Below are 17,785 nucleotides of genomic sequence, written 5' to 3'. Positions count from 1 at the left end.
AAAGTGAATGTAAAATGTTATATTAGGAATTCTAATTGCAAAGCAAATCTTCCATTATCATCCAAAAATTACTCTTCTAGACAATATTTGTGAGCATAGTAAAAAAATCTATTCCATCCTATCAAGATAAAAATTGATTTTGGAAAACTCAAAACAATGTTATTGAGTCTTCCCTCCAATGATATCAGAAACTTCTGTTTTTTTGCCATATCTTTGAACTAGAAAAAAAGAAATAAGACTACTATTGATTTCTCTAAATAAATTCCTTCCAATGCATGTAATGGCATGGATGGCATCAATAAGAATAATTAGAATGGACCTCATATTTCTGTTTCAGTTTTAGTTGAATATGTACTAATTTTCCCTTACTTTGTGTTCAATAGCTGTGTTAGACAAGTATGACTTCTCCAGCATTCATCATTCTGGCATGTAATAGTTTACCTTATTATTATTAAGAAAACTGATGTCCTCATAGTTAATTCTCCATCCAGAATCACTGATTTGCTTTTGAAAGTTGCCTTTATAGATCTTCATAAATATTGTTGCACCTATGGTCCCCAATATGGTTATTACCAGGAGAATGATCATAATAATCAGAGCTGTAGCTTCTAATGACAAAAAAATAGTACAGGTCATTATGGAATAGCGAGAATGAGTGCAGTCTTAGTGAAGCACGCCATCTGATACAAAAATTATGAATTATGTTTTAGAAATCTCAGGACAACAAATCTATCAAACAATTTTTTCTTGTTATAAACAGAGATTTTAGAAGCTAGACTTTATCAAGGCAATGAGAATTATGGATGAAACCTTTCTCTATTGGTTAGGAATAGCTAAAATAATTCTTAGAGAACTTTGGAAGAATGAAACTGATTTGCAGCAACTATATGTCATATTACTCTACATTTTCCAGATGGTACTGGATTCCAGTTCCTACCAGCTTCAATTAGTACAGCTAATTACCATAATTCAACATTATTTGATGTTATCCCCAATCAGTGCCTGGAGGCTGTCAGGGTCTGGATGGGTGTGAACAAGCTTGCACTCAATCCCGACAAGACCGAGTGGCTTGTGTTTTTCCCTCCCAAAGATTGGCCCTGTATTCCATCTCTCAGGCTGGGGGGTGAAATTATACGCCCCTCAGACAGAGTTCCCAATTTGGGAGTCCTCCTGGACCCACAGCTGACTTTAGAACATCATCTGTTGGCTGTGACTGGACTACTGTAATGCGCTCTACATGGGGCAGCCCTTGAAGAGCCTTCGGAGACTTCAGCTTATCCAGAATGCAGCCACGCGAGCGATTGTGGGTGCACCTCGGTACACCCACGTTACACCTATCCTCCGCAAGCTGCACTGGCTGCCTGTTGGACTCCAGATGCGCTTCAAGGTGCTAGTCATTACTTTTAAAGCCCTACATGGTATCGGACCTGGGTACTTGAGAGACCGCCTCCTGCCAATTACCTCCCTATGACCAATTAGATCCCAAAGATTAGGCCTCCTCCGAATACCATCAGCTAGCCAATGTCAACTGTCGACCCCTCGAGGGAGGGCCTTCTCTGTGGCTGCTCCGGCCCTCTGGAACAATCTCCCCATGGAGATTCGGACCCTCACTACCCTTCTGGCTTTCCGCAAAGCCATCAAGACCTAGCTATTCCGGCAGGCCTGGGGCTGATGAGTTCCCAGCCCCACTTGAATTGCTGTGACTGTTGTGTTGTTTTTAATCTGTTTTGTGTATCTTGTTTTTGTCTTGTTTGTTTTTTGTATTTCTCCCTTCCCCACTTGTTTGTTAGCCGCCCTGAGTCCCTTGGGAATAGGGCGGCATACAAGTATAATAAACATAACAAACATAACAAACATAACATATGCAATTTAATTTTTCATATTAGCCATCTTTCTTTTTTAAAAAGATAGGAATTTAATTTAATTATCTGATCTATAATAAAATCTAGACTAGGATTCATATATATAGTATAAGGTACAAGTAAACATCACACTCACTGGTAGTTTGAATTTTACAGTGCTCATTGTGAAATCCACAAACTGGTTTGTCTTTAGGGATTTCTCCGTTTGACCAACCAATATAGTTAACTTCTATAGTGGGACTGAAGGTAATAAGAAAAGATAAAGGTTAACATTAAAGGTCAGTTATATTTTTACAGAAATAATTTGTTTTTATTATTTACTATTAATATTCTAAACTTGTTGTGAATAAATTCATACTTTAAAAAGTAACTTATTTATATATTATATTAACTTTTTTGTCACAATATTTTTTCTTTTTTATATGTTTAATAAAATGTTTGTACTTATAGAATATATACAGGCAGAAATACCTTAATGTTCTTCTGTAGGTATCAAAATTAAGAACAGGAATGAAGTGAGTAGAATTTCCAGATTCCTGAAGATCATACACAGAATAATCCATTTTTCTTTCACCCAATTCATCAATGTACACAGGACCAGTGATGCCTAAATAACAAACATTTAAGATACAGATGCTTAAATATTTCTTATATACCCTATTTTCCTGGGACAATCTTCTGAATCTTCAAAATCTGCAGAGATTTTCAGTAATAGTATTAATCAGTAAAGCAATCAGAAAAATGAATTGCTTTATTATTTCTGCATTTAAAAACAGTCTGATTGAAACAGCATGTCAATAGTGAGAAAAAGATCTCTTGCCAGATCAGATTCTCCCCATTTTGCCTTTGGTTCTGCTCACATTTGATATTCAATACCGCAATATGTCTATAAAAATATTCCCATTCTTGTTTATATGAACATCCCTTAGAAATTATTCTACTTTCAGATATGATCTTCACTTAACACAGTTACTCATGATATGCTTACATTGAGTTTACTCAGCCTACTTTCTGGGTTTGCCTAAAATACTATAAATTAACTACATAGACTAGTTTAGACATCATCCCAGTGTCTTTGTAGTTTGTGTTTGGGTAACCATAGCCAAATTTGTTGTATTATTGGCCCTGTCAACTTACAATGACTGAAGTCTTAAGTCACAAGCTTACCATACAGAAGGGTTTTATTATAGCCTTTTAAAGTGTTGATTAATGCCCTTCCATCAAGGAAATCCTTTTTGTCTTCCAACATTTCTTTTACAGTTGATGCATAAAGCAAAACAGCATCATGAAGGTATGCGGCATAAGAATTTAACTGAAAAAAGATACAACATATGAAACAGTTTGGACTTTTGGGGGGAAAGGGACAGAAGTGGGTTTTAGCTGGTCCAGTCCGGTATGCATGGACCGGTGCCAGAAATCTGGCATGCATTTGTGTACCGGGGCCTCTGGAGGCCCCGTACCGGAATGGTCCCTTCCCTGGCCTGCCCCCCTCCTTCCTGCCTGGAAGCACGTGGTGGGTGTGGGGTGCATCTTCCCTTCCAGCCTCCAAAGCCACACTCAGCCCGCTTAGCTCCCGGGGATGCTTTCATGGCCTGCCACCGATTTATAAACAAAAATTAACCATCTTCTTTTAAACTTTCCATTTCAATGAGGATTTAAGAAGTTTTAGAAAAATTCTCATTGAAATGGAAAGGTCATGTGGCAGCAGTGCACGGGCTGCTGACTGATCCAGTGCTTGGCCAGGGTGGCAGGGCTGTCCTGGAGCATCTACCAGCTGGGAAGGGGCACCTGGAGAAAGCGGGGCCATCAAAAGCCCAATTGCAGCCGGCAATGGGAACGAATGAGCAGCTGTTCAGCAGAACTGGGAGTGTCCCCAGGTTGGTGGGCTGGCGGGGAGGTTGCGTGGGCCTGGAGGCGGCAGGGAGGCAGGGCTCTCGAGGGAGGCGGCAGAGATGCGGCCCAGGGCTTGCTTCCCTGCCTCCTTCCTCTGAGAGCTGCAGGCGGCGGGGGAAATGAGGCTTCTTTGCCAGCCAGAAATTTTGTGAAACAGAAATTTTCACCAACTGGAAGGTATGTGTGTATGTGAGAGAGGGGGGGGAGAGAAAGAAATAGAAACTAAGAGAGAAAGGAAGGAAGGGAGAAAAAGAGAGAAAAAAGAGAGAGACAAAGATGGTAAAAGAAAGAGAAAGAAGGCAAGAGAAAGAAAGAAAGTTGGAGAGAGAGACACAGGAAGGAAGGAAGGAAGGAAGGAAGGAAGGGGAAGAAAAAGGAAAGAAAGAAAGAAAGAGGGAGGGAGACAGAGATACAAGGAAAGAAGGAAGGAACGAAAGGAAAGAAAGAAAGAAAGAAAGAGGAAAAAAGAAAGAGAACTTATGATTACAATTGAGCTCAAAATTTTGATTGCTAAGCAAGAGCATTGTTAAATAAGTTTCACCACATTTTACGCCCACAAAATAGGCCACACCTACAGAATTGGTTCTAAAAAAATTTGAAACCCACCACTGGAAAGGGGTGCATATCCCTCTTAAAATTGAATGGTTATAAATTAGCCTGGACACCAGGGTTTCTGCTTCTTTAATAGTATAGTAGAAGATGGATTTTTAGCAGCAGAAACCATACTATTGTAATTTTTACAGTTTATTCCAAATTCTTTCCACAGCTTTAGATACATATATCAATTTACAATTGCCCAAATGGCAAATACTTGGGTTTTGGTTGACCCAATGAAATAATTTAGCTAAAAAAATGCAAATAGCACGTGAGTAAGATGCTGAGATATGTTAGTTAACTGACATTGCTTACCATGTCATTCTAACATAGAGTCACTGCTCTTGTTTTAAAACTGGTGAAGAGTAGGGAAAGAGCAATGGCTACCATGTTTTTACTTGCAAAGAATATTGAATTTGTGTCATTTTTAAATTCTGATTATTTTAACAGAGCATGATCTTTAATTTCACAAAATCCTTAGTTCAGCCTTTTCCAACTTGGTGCCTACTAAATTCAAGCCTACTCTTGCTACAAAGTTCCCAGCCCCACTTGAATTGCTATGACTGTTGTGTTGTTTTTTTAATCTGTTTTGTGTATCTTGTTTCTGTCTTGTTTGTTTTTTGTATTTCCCCCCTTCCCCACTTGTTTGTTAGCTGCCCTGAGTCCCTCGGGAATAGGGTGGCATACAAGTATAATAAACATCCAAACATCCAAACATCCAAAGGGTTTCAGAAGCTGAAGTGCAAACAACTAAAAACCATCAGATTGGAGATGAATTAGATTATTAATGGTTAGTTAAACATTGGATACAAACAGATTTGGCAGCCAAATCAAGTCATGAGAATGACAAAAAATTCCTTTAAGCTATATTTCTAAGGAGGACATATTCAATTAATACAGTAATAACCTCTTCTTGTAAAGAAAATAAATTGTAAGAGGGCTGCCTTTCCTTTAGCTTGTCATAGAGCTCCTTCATGAAATAAGAGTAGTTCTTATATTCCCTGTAAGACCTTAGAGCTATTAAGAAAACAGACTGATAAGCATCTAAGATGCTGGTGTTTTCATGATTCCAAGTCTCTTCCAAAAAGTAGACCTGGAAGACAAGAGAGAGAAATTGTGAATTCTAGTAAAAAAAAATGCACAATTCAATTGGTGTATCTCAATGTGTGAATGTGAAGGTCAGTAAGATATACTTCACAAGTAAGCTACCAGTATTGCCATTGAGGTTTTCAACACAGTTTCCCCCACATATTAAATGGTAATATAAAAACCCCAAATACACAGATAAAGTGTGATAAAGAGGTCCTAAGGAAATAAAAATTCTGGATTGTATGTATGTCCAAAACAATTAGCCTTTACAAATAGCCACACATACATATATTCAATCCTATTTCTCTATGGAATACATTACTATATTAGGTGTAAAGATTTAACAGTTTCTATTCCTAAAGCCTGGAGGAGGGAACAATTATTCAGTGGAAAAAGCCTAATTACCAATGTTGTAGTCCCAATGTTTAAGTATCATGTATGAGGGATAATATGAAGTCTCCAAAAGACCAATGTAGCTTCATAAATTACAAATAATGATAACATGGTGAACAAAGAACCTTTTTATTCTTATTGTATTATCTAAGTCTATTCATTTATTTATTTAAAACATTTATGTAAGCCGCACATCTTCTAACCAACTCTGAGCAGCTCTCAAACAAAAGTTAAAACAACATATAAATCATATTAAAATTATAAAATCAAACACATTAAAACATTAAACATTAAAAATAACACTGGCATCAAGTTAAACTTCTAATATGCAATTATGCAATCTTATCTCAGCACTTTGTATTTGAAGGTATATGGAAGAGTAGGAGGAAAGAGTCCTGCTGAATTTTAGGAGACAGAATCTTCCATAGGGCAGGGGCTGGTATGGAAAAGGCAGGCTTCCTAGCTCCCATTGGATGACAATGTTTAGGACTAGGAGTGTGCCCACTTTATTTGATTTTTTTAGGGAAAGGCAGACTTGCAGATAACTAGGCCCTGTGCCATTTAGAGAATTGATATGTAGGAAGAGTTTCAGAAAAGATCTTCCTAATTCTTCATGGGATTTATCCAATAGTTATACAGAATGTGTTTTAGTCTGGCAAGATTCCTATAAGTGAGCAGCAATAAAGAGACTACTTTGTAATATTAATCCTATTGTTCTTGGTTTATCCACACCTGAAAGAGATTGCACAAAGTGGGAGATCTCCGAGATCATACCACTCCTCAGCAAACAGAAGAGGTATGGACAGGTCTCCCTTTGCACATTTCCTCTTGAATACTTATTACACAAAGAAAGCACATAAGATTATTGGATCAAAAGGTCCTGCTTTCTGTCTAGTAACTTGTCTATGTTCTAGTAACTTCTCGGAACTACTACAGTGTGTTCTACATGGGACTACCTTTGAAGACTATCCAAAATTGGTCCGAAATTGGAAACTTACATTTTTAAAATTTTGGTTAAAATTAAATGGTTTTGGTTTTAATGATTAATTAACAACCATTTAAGTTAATAGTTGCCATGTGTCAAGTTTACACTACCTATAGATCTATCCTTTCCCAAAATATCACTTACATAAAACGTATACACTTGAACCTGGAATGCTTTTGGTGGGTAAACCTAGGGGATTTTTGTCTTTACTTGCTTAAAACAGTTCGTTAATATGTTATTGAAATCCTCACATGATGCGTTGGGTTTTCACGTTTCCCTTTTTGATTATATATTCTAATTTACCGTAGATATTTTATTTCTGTGTTATGAGCTAAAGTTATGCTATCTAAAAATGATAATAAAAGATCTATTGATACTTACTGACCTCAAATCGTTGCAGAACAAAGAACACATATGGTCCGTTTGTCATACCTAATTCTTTGGCTTGTAACAAAATGTATTTTGCATCCAAAGGATTGCAGATTAAAACAATAACTGCAAAGAAATTGAAACAATTAGTTATCTCTTATCTAAAGTTAATGCAGAAGAGAATAGAAGCTTGAAGCAACCAATTATCAACTCACAGCATTACAAAAAGTCAAAGCAATTTATTTGTTACTATTCAATGCACAAAAAAGTAGAGATTTGATTGTGTGTATCTTATTAAACAATGCAAAAGATCTTTGCAATATTAAATTATAAAAGTGTTTAAATATGTGTCATGAAGCAGCTTGGAAGAGAAAGATGCTGAGAACAAGAGCCTGTGGTCAGCATGAAAATGGCAGAGAAAATAGACAGCAATGAATATGTCTTTTGGCAGAAGTGGAACCAAGATGGCAGGAATGAATCTGCTACTGAATGAAAGCCATCAGTATAGGGATTATAGATCCGAGATTTCTCTTTTATTCTTTTATGGGTACTTAAAATACAGCCATTATTACAAAAAAGTCTCAAAGGTTAAATAAATTACTGTGTTATGTATATGACATGTATATCCATATCATCTATGTTTATCTCTATCTATATATCTACCTTGTTCCCCTGAAAATAAGAGTTCCACAGATAATAAGCCCAATCATGCTTTGAGTGCATGTACTAAAATAAGCCCTCCCAGAAAATATTGCAACACAGCAGCAACCATGAAGTGACCATGCTTGCCAGCTCCTGCACCTCAAAAATAATAAGACTTTCCCGAAAATAAGGCCAAGTGCTTATTTCGGGAGTCAAAAGAAAATAAGACCTTGTCTTGTTTTATGGGAAACACTGTATGTCTGTTTATATCTATATTATATCTATATATGTCTATGCTATTCAGACACCTGAATATGTAATCTTTTAAACATTTTTAGCATTTAGTATATATGAAATGATACTTTGATATACCAAGTGGTTAGCTCCATTAAAATCAATGTAATTGCTCATCTAAAGAATTAAACTTTAAATGAATAATATGACTCATTGCAATTGTGGGGTTTATTCCTTACATTCCAGGGCAAATGCTTCAGGTCTTTAAACATTTCTAACTAATTCAAGAAACATCATCTACCATATGTGTTCTTTAATAGGAGTAATATTAAGAGCCAAAATGTAAATATCTCTATGATATGATCAAAGACATTTTGAAATTCTGTTTCCCAATACTAGGCATTATGTAAATAATTCTGATTACAAATGGAGAGAGTTAATCATATAACTCCTTCCAACACTTTAAAAAATGATAGTAAAGAAGTTTAAATATTTTTATCTTATTTTATTCCAAACACATCAGGTCTTTTTGTAATTTATAATAATTACATTTTATTTTTTTCTCTAACTTACTTCTGGCAACAGATGATATATAGTTCAGTTTCTCTTCATGGAGGCTTTGATTTTTTGTGTTGTATCTCACCTTCACTGTGATGGTTATATTGAATTTGAGTTGGTTTTCTATACTTGTCCATAATTCCTCTGTTTCACCCCATGTAAATGCATCATATGAACTTCCAAAGAGACCAACATATTTCCACCCAAAATATTGAAGAGTTTTATGCAGTACTTCTCCTATCAGGTACACTGGTGAGACAAGGTTGATGTAAGTGTCATAAAAAAATGAATTTCTCAGCTTAGTTGTTTGGCCAACAAACCCAAACATGGGAATATTCCATTGAGAAGCAAGCAATCCTGTAACCTAGTAAGAAAAAAATAGTAATAATGGCATTAATTAATAACACATAATAATTATATATAATTTTGTTTACTCTGGATTTTTATCTATATGAAGGCATAAGAAATGTCAACTTGACCACGTTTGGATTTTACAAAGAAATTAACCAATGTTATTGAGCTCTCTGAAAGTTAAAAATTATCCAGGAGTTTTGGAAATATAAAAATCAACCTTGGGCTGTAATCTGTGATTTTATTATTTTATATTTTGTCTGAAATCAATATATTTTGTTTTAATTTATCATTAAAACAAAATATATTTAAGTCACTTAAAATCAACTTTCTGCTTGGTTGGTACAAGCCAACAGAGTTGGCACAGTACAAATATCTTCAAATACATAGTGCCATTTGTTAGGATTCTGAAAAAATGATTTTTCTGTTATCCCTGAGAACAAGGTGGCTTTATGGAATTTATTGAATTCTGAATGTTATGGAATTCTGAAAAGCCTTTAAAAAGTTGTTTTCTACTGGTTTGTATTAGTGTGGATAGAGCCACATATTGTTTTTTTTTAATATATTGTTCTATGTTGTCTGGCCTAATTCCATATCTTATTAATCATTTTTGTCTATTGGTATTTTTATCTTTTTTATATTGTAAGCCAGCCATAATTAGTCTGGAGTCAGATAGTACCTAAATCAAATAAATAAAAAGGGACATTATAGTGTGTCTACACTGAATATTAATGATATGCATGAATACAAATATCACAAAACTTTTAAAAGTTGTTATTCAGCTTTATCTGAACAGTATGCCGGTTATAATATGATAGTGTTTCCTGTAATTGGCTCTGATCAAAATATCAATCAAAATTCTAAAGACATGAAGCCCATATAGAATGTTGCATTCATAAAATTGTAAGAGACAATTCTACATAAACAAATCAGGGATGGGAATCTATATTGTCCAAATGCTGCTGAACTATTATTTAGGTCATAGTTCATCAAAGGTCTGGATTTTTGCAGGGCTACAAAATCGTTGCCAGATCCCAGTTAACAAGATAGCAAAATGAAGTGTTGACACTCCTGCCTTCTATTTGTGTCTTCTTAAATTAAACTCACATTTTCCTAATATCTTACAGCATAACCACACAGCTAGAGACGATCAATGAAGTAAAATCTATATATCAGAAATATATCTAATTCCAATCTTGAGGTAAATATAGCAATAGCAATAAGGCTTATATACTGCCCCAAAGTGTTTTACAGTATTCTCTGGCCAGTTTACAATGTAAAAGCAGTATTTTGATATTGGCTGCAATAATCTGGGACCTCCTTTTCCTGATCTCTGAAGGAAAACTGAGTCAACCTTGTTCTCGGTCTGGATCCAACTCTAGACTGTGGTCAGATTTTGCCTGCAATATTTTATTTTAACCATTGTGACACCAGGGTTCTTGGAATATAGAATCTTGGAAATTGAAAGAAGACTTTCCAACATTATAATAATTTATAATGATTTTATTATCTCAGAATTATTTGAAATATTTCTTGCCCAGTTTCGTGACACCTTGGCTAAGTTGTCCTATTTATAACAAATACATATCTTTCCATTTTTTTCCATTCCCTATTCCTTCACAAAACTTCTGAATGCAATCAGCCTTGGTCCTGCAAACTTCAAAATGCTGGGAAAAGATAGGGAATATAATCTGTCAACCAGTAGTGGGATTCAGCCAGTTCGCACCTATTCGGGAGAACCGGTTCTTAACTTTCTAAGCAGTTGGGAGAACCAATGGTTCTCCTTTTGTTTTTCCCCACTTTTCAGAGCTAATCTTGTAAGGAAGGCAGGAAGGAAACATTCTGATGTTGTTTCTAGCCTAATCTTTATTGCCCTGCTTACAGAAACTGCCTCTCTGGTTAACCCTTATTACATTGTAACAGCTAAGGCGAAGCGCCCACCCAGTCACATGACCACCGAGCCACGCCTATTCAGCTGGTCATTAAGGCAGAGAACCGGTTGTTAAATTATTTGAATGCCACCACTGCTGTCAACCATAGGTCACTTTAATTGACCGACAAGAGATTACAAAATCCACTATCCAACTACAGTTGTCTCAACTCCACTCTGGGTCAAAATAGAAATAAATTAAACTGCAAATGGGAAAAGAGAACTTTGGTACTTTTAAAGAAAGTGCTCCTATTCTCACTCCTTTTTGTTTGTTTGTTTTAATTGCAAAGCATCATTCCCATCTTCTTGTGGTATGTCTTTGTAGAGAGGAGGTCAGGACTCCAAGCCTAGAAACACAACTTTCCCCTGCTGAAGCAGTTTGAAGAAGAGACAGAGATACATTCCAAATAATGCTTATAGGCTGGAATCAGGAAAAGAAATTTAGATGAGTGGAGAAGGTAGAATCAGCCTAAAAATTCTATATAGCCACAGCATTCAAAAGGGAAAACTAGATTTACTCTATTTTTCAAATAAACTGGAGGCAGAACCTCAGTTTCCCTGAATTATAAAAAGAAGAAAAGATGTGGAGCTGATTTTAACCTCATATATCAAATTGGCCAAAGGCTAAAAATACTACTAGTTTATTAACATGAGAGCTGATTGATGTGTGGAGTTGGGTAAATGTATTCCTTTGCAGCCTTCATCTTCCTCTAGAACTGTTCTACTTCAGAGGATACATAAATAATTTAAACCAGACATTTCCCAAAACAAGCCCATCCAATGAAATTATAATAGAAACAGTTTAACAAAGTTACTGGTTCTCAGAAATAATCCAGTACAAAACATATTTCATAGTGATCCGAAAATCTGTTCAGCAGGTGCCATGGTGAAGTTTTTTAGTTTAGTTTTAGTTTTATTATTATTTATAGGCCGCCCTTTTCCCTGAGGGGACTCAGGGCGGCTTACAACATATAGGGAGGGGACTACAAAACAGTAAACATAGGAGAAGGCGGGGCTTAGCAGTGAGAAGATGGAGTTTCAGGCTATTCCTGAAATTCCTCTATTCCGAAGGATTTTTGGACGGGTTTTTTGGACCCTAGCTGTCCCGGAGACGACAGTGAAAGGTGAGGGGAGACCCAGGACCTCAGAGACATTCGCAAAGTCTCTGGGGGGGGGTATTAACCCCTCTTGCCAATTCCTTTCTGGATTAGCTGCGTGCTAACTGAAACTGCAGGTTGCCCCTAAGAATTGCAGAAGTGATGTCATCTGGTAAGCTGATTTTATTATTCAAGAGAGACTGTCCGCACTAAAAGCTTAAGCTAATTGAAACCAAAGAATAGAAGAATCTAGCGGCGAATTGGTCTTTTTTTAATGGATTTATGGCTGGTGGCTACTTTATTTCTTAAACGCTTCAAGGAACTCTTCGACATCCCCCCCCCCTGATTCTTTCTAAGTGGATCGTAAAGTTAACTTCCTACTAATTAGCCCTTCACGATCTGACATTTTTATTACTTGGCTGTGTTTACGATCAGATAAGATTGCACAGTTTCCAGCGTGTTTTTACTTGCAATTTCTAACTACGACACATCATGGCGTTTGAAAATACTTCTAAGGTCTCACTCCAGATTCTTTTTTCCGCATGTCGAGAGCTTTTTGACTCTTTTCAGAGATTGGAAAGAAAATTGGATCATCTGATTTTAAAATATGAAGGAAAAACTGAGATCGTTGAATGTTTGAATGTTCCTGAAATACAAATGGAAAATGTGAGAAATGGCGTCTGGTCTATCTCAGAGGAAGAAAGGAGGGGGGGAGCTATAAAGAAGATTCATTTAAAGAGACAGAGTGCAGGAGAAATGAAAACTCCACCCTTGAGAATTAAAGTCAATTTGAAAAGTTTTACAAGCCCGGGACAACATTATTATTTCATCACTGACATTCAGAGCCAAAAGGTGCGAAGATATCTTTGTTTGGACTTGCTTATAAAAACATTTGGTAAATTTATCCAATGAATGGCAATTGGTTTGAGAAGATTTTGCTATTGGAGGGACACAGGCTGACAGATGGAAGAATACAACTTAAAATTAGCTAAATCTGATTACTTTAATTTGTAATAGATATAGCTGAATAATAATTGATATTGATAGTAATGTATATAATGTGGAATTGGCTGATAGATTGAAGAATACAATTGAAAACTAGCTAAACCTAATTGCTCTTTTTTGTAACAGATATAGCTGAATAATAATTGATATTGATAGTAATGTATATAATGTGGAGTTGATATGATAAATAACAATTGGATATGAGAAAACATTTTTGGATTATACATAAAGAGTATTAATTACAATAATTATCACTATTATAAAAACTAAATAAAATACATACAATCAAATGTTAATCAATACTGGGAAAATGTTATGATATATGATATAATTAAATATTATGGATGTTCAGCTAAAATAGGATATGAGGATTTGATGTTAATAGAGGATTTTACAAGTAAGTAAATGAAATGTCAGCATGTGTTATGGATTAATTCTTTGGCATAGCTAAGGATGAAGGATGTTTAAATAACTATAGGTAATTAAAACTGGAGGTATAATGATGTTAATATGGTAAACATTTGAGTTAAGATATTTGAATTAATATGAGTTAATGGAAGAGAAGCACCAAAGCATGTTGTAACCAGTTGATATACTTCTTCTTCTTTTATAATAGATACCTGTGTTTTGTTTTTTTTCCTGCCTTGTCCTTTGTCGTTTTTGTCTTTTATTTTTTTATTTTTTTATTTTTTGCCTTTTCTTTTTGATTTTTTCTTTTCCCACTGGTGTGGGCAGGTATTGTTCAAGATTATTACTTTTATTAATATCTTTAAATAATAATTACAGTCAAATGAAAATGGATATATAATAATGCTTGAGTTAATATGAGTTATGTTTGTTGATCGTGGAGGAGATGTACCAAAGTTTATCTGTAATCGATTGATACATTTTCTACAGATGTAAAGAAAGATGCTGTACTTGTTTCAAATTAAAATTAAAAAAACATTTATTAAAAAAAAAAACAGTAAACATAGCAATACATAAGTAAAAATAGTACACAACATTCATACATCATTCGGGTGGGGACAGATTACAATCTTTATCCCCAGGCCTGACGGGATAGCCAGGTCTTGAGGGCTGTGCGGAAGGTCTGGACGGTGGTGAGGGTACGAATCTCCACGGGGAGATCGTTCCAAAGGGTCGGAGCTACTACTGTGGTTGCCAGTCGACACTGACTGGCGGATGGAACTCGGAGGAGGCCTAATCTATGCGATCTAATAGGTCGCAAGGAGGTAATTGGCAGGAGGCGGTCTCTCAAGTACGCAGATCCACTACCATGAAGGGCTTTATGGGTGGTAAGTAGCACCTTGAAGCGCACCCGGAGGTCAACAGGTAGCCAGCGCAGCTCGCGGAGGATAGGTGTTATGTGGGCGAACCGAGGTGCACCCACAATCACTTGCGCGGCCGCATTCTGGACTAGCTGAAGTCGCCGGATGCTCTTCAAGGGCAGCCCCATGTAGAGCACGTTGCAGTATTCCAGCCTAGAGGTCACAAGGGCCCGAGTGACTGTTGTGAGAGCCTCCCGGTTTAGGTAGGGTCGCAACTGGCGCACCAGGCGAACCTGGGCAAATGCCCCCCTGGTCACAGCCGTCAGATGGTGGTCGAAGGTCAGCTGTGGATCCAGGAGGACTCCCAAGTTGCGAACCCTGTCTGAGGGGTATAGAGTTTGACCCCCCAGCCTGAGTGATGGAACACTAGCCGAATTATTGGGAGGGAAACACAACAGCCACTCGGTCTTCTCCGGGTTGAGTACAAGCTTGTTAGCCCTCATCCAGTCCCTAATGGCTTCAAGACCCCGGTTCATCACGTCCACTGCTTCATTGAGTTGGCACGGGGCGGACAGATACAACTGGGTATCATCCGCATATTGATGGTATCTTATCCCGTGCCTCCAAATGATCTCGCCCAGTGGTTTCATGTAGATGTTAAATAGTAGGGGGGATAAGACTGAACCCTGCGGCACCCCGTATGTTAGGGGCCTAGGGGTCGATCTGTGCCCCCCAACTAACACCGACTGCGACCTGTCCGAGAGGTAGGAGGAGAACCACTGCAAAACAGTGCCTCCCACCCCCACCTCCCGCAGTCGTCGCAGAAGGATACCATGGTCGATGGTATCAAAAGCCGCCGAGAGGTCAAGGAGAACCAGGATGGAGGCATGGCCTCCATCCCTGGCTCTCCAGAGATAGCAATAGCAGTAGACTTATATACCGCTTCATAGGCCTTTCAGGCCTCTCTAAGCGGTTTACAGAGAGTCAGCATATTGCCCCCAACAATCTGGGTCCTCATTTTACCCACCTCGGAAGGATGGAAGGCTGAGTCAACCCTGAGCCGGTGAGATTTGAACCGCTGACCTGCTGATCTAGCAGTAGCCTGCAGTGCTGCATTTAACCACTGCGCCACCTTGGCTCCTTGATCATCGGTCAATGTGACCAAAGCGGTTTCTGTGCTGTAACCAGGTCTGAAGCCCGACTGGAAGGGGTCAAGGTAACTGGCTTCCTCCAAGGACCGTTGAAGCTGGAAGGTGAAGTTGAACTGATTGGCTGTATTGCCCAGAAACTTCTCCAGGACATTCCAGCTAGGATCATTATTTTCCCAACCACACTAGAAGCCTCTGGCCAGGAACTTTGACCACTATACAATTATTGAATGCAATGGGGACATGGTTACTTAAGAAGCAACAATGGAGACATGCTAAATGAATTCATTTTCATTTCATTTTATTAAGTTTGTATGCCGCCCTATTCCCGAGAGACTCAGGGCGGCTAACAATAAAAAGGGAGGGGATACAAAAAAATAAAATAAAAAACAACAATTTAAAATTCTACAACAGTCATAACCTTGAATGGGGCTGGATAGTTCAACAGTCCCAGGCCTGCCGGAACAGCCAGGTCTTAACTGCTTTGCGGAAGGCCGGAAGGGTAGTAAGGGTCCGGATCTCCACGGGGAGATCGTTCCAGAGGGCCGGAGCAGCCACAGAGAAGGCCCTCCCCCGAGGAGTCGCCAGCCGACATTGGCCGGCTGATGGAATTCGGAGGAGGCCTAGTCTGAATATGGTTTAAATACAAATGTTGATGTCCAGTACAAGAAAAATATATTGAAGTGGTTTGGTCATGTAGAGAAAATTGAATGAAGATAAAATTGTGAAGGAAATATATAAAGTAAGAATGAATGGATTGAGGGTGCAGAGAAGGCCAATAAACCTATGTGGAACAAGGGACAAGATTCTCAAAAAAGACTATGACAAAGTTTAGAAAACCAAACAATATAGGCATTCTTTCCAATTCCAACAATACTAAAATGACGAAATTTCTTTCCAGAGAAGAATGTCGTTGAGAGTTTTCATGATGAGGTACATTTTTCTATTTAACCTCTCTTGTTCCCCTTCCACTGCCCTGGACACGTATGAATATGCAGAGGTATGACAAATAACATAAATGCAAGTTTGATCAGTTAAACATTATTTGCTTTTTGTCCCAATTTTCTATTTTTAACTTTTGTTTATCATTTCTTACTCCTTTCCTAATGTTGCTTATCTCAAAAAAGAGTTACATGTTGGAAATATATGCATATATGAAAAGAAAAATATATACTAATATACTGATATAAAAATATACTAATGAAATTGTTTCACAATTCTAAAATGAGTCAAGAACTTTCATCATTAATGTTCAGAAGAAGAACAAAAAACCACAAGATGTACTGGAAAAACAAGTCTTAGAATTAAGATAATCAAATTACATTAAGAAACCACTAAATGGTTGCAAGATTAATGTACATTAGAAACATTAAGCAAAAAAAGGGCACATGTATCTAGAATGAAATTGGCTAGGAAATTTAGTTTCTATAGAATGGAATGTTGCCTTTTGAATGCCTCACATGAAGCTACTGAGAGTTGGTGGATTATATTTTACTTAAATCAATTTTTTAAAAAAATTCCTACATTGAGAAATCATATAAAAAGCATCCAAAAACAGAACTTCAGCAAATAGCATTCACATGGACGTCTTACAGTCATAGAAATGTTTACCTGCAAGGGAACACCTGAACTTGCAAGTGAGATTTGCTGGAAAAAAATACATAGAAGGCACAGCACAAACTGGATGTTTTCCTCAAAAGCCCCACCTCCAGTTCTTTAGCCAGGAATTATCAATATTTCTTCAATATTTCTCCACATCATTAAAAGAATGAAGTCAATGATCCAAGGAAGCTTATACCTGTATTATTTACTTCTATGATAAAAAGTTGATGACAGTTTGCTATTTCACCTTGCATTACCCTGGTCCTGTAATCACACTTTCATAGTGATTGCAGAGATTGCAGGATCAATATTTTCACAATTTAATTTCTCTTGAGTGGGAAGTGCAGTTGTGATTGCAATGTCTTTTTGGATAGCTCATCTGACTTGGACTCTTTGTATCTTCCAACTAACTCTGGCCAGCTCCCAATGAAGCTAATAGGCTGATACATCCTAATGCTGCGTTTGCAATAGCCCAATTAGAGATGAAACTACTATAAATGGAACAAAACCTTTCCCTATCAATACTATCTCTATCCCCTTTTCATCACAACAGAACTGGTAAATAAATCAGTAACTATTTTTTGGGAAAAAAGAAGAGTCTAATCTTCATTAGTGAATAAATGAGCGACTGAGGAGGTGACTACTTAGATCTGGAAAAGGGGGAAAGGATGATAAAAAGCTAAAAATAATTCTGTCTTAATAATGTTCAATGTAAGGTACTGCAGGCAGATAGAAACTCTATTCATGGAACTTGTCAGTTTCTTG

General features: G+C 37.1%; 1 protein-coding gene across 1 annotated transcript in view; it reads right to left on the bottom strand.

Annotated features, from left to right (window-relative positions):
* LOC116514145 (guanylate cyclase 2G-like) overlaps positions 1-17,785 on the bottom strand; it is a 61,976-nt gene that overhangs the window by 31,269 nt on the left and 12,922 nt on the right. The window contains exons 2-8 of the mRNA XM_032225610.1: positions 8,635-8,983; positions 7,202-7,311; positions 5,257-5,442; positions 3,030-3,174; positions 2,334-2,469; positions 1,999-2,102; positions 442-608 (exon numbers count right to left, since the gene is read on the bottom strand). Coding sequence (XP_032081501.1) covers positions 442-608; positions 1,999-2,102; positions 2,334-2,469; positions 3,030-3,174; positions 5,257-5,442; positions 7,202-7,311; positions 8,635-8,983 — 1,197 coding nt within the window. The remainder of the gene's footprint in view (positions 1-441; positions 609-1,998; positions 2,103-2,333; positions 2,470-3,029; positions 3,175-5,256; positions 5,443-7,201; positions 7,312-8,634; positions 8,984-17,785) is intronic.

This window comes from Thamnophis elegans, chromosome 10 (genome assembly GCF_009769535.1).
Source record: "Thamnophis elegans isolate rThaEle1 chromosome 10, rThaEle1.pri, whole genome shotgun sequence".
Classification (NCBI taxonomy): Eukaryota; Metazoa; Chordata; class Lepidosauria; order Squamata; family Colubridae; genus Thamnophis; species Thamnophis elegans.
This window is presented reverse-complemented; position numbering and strand designations above follow the sequence as displayed.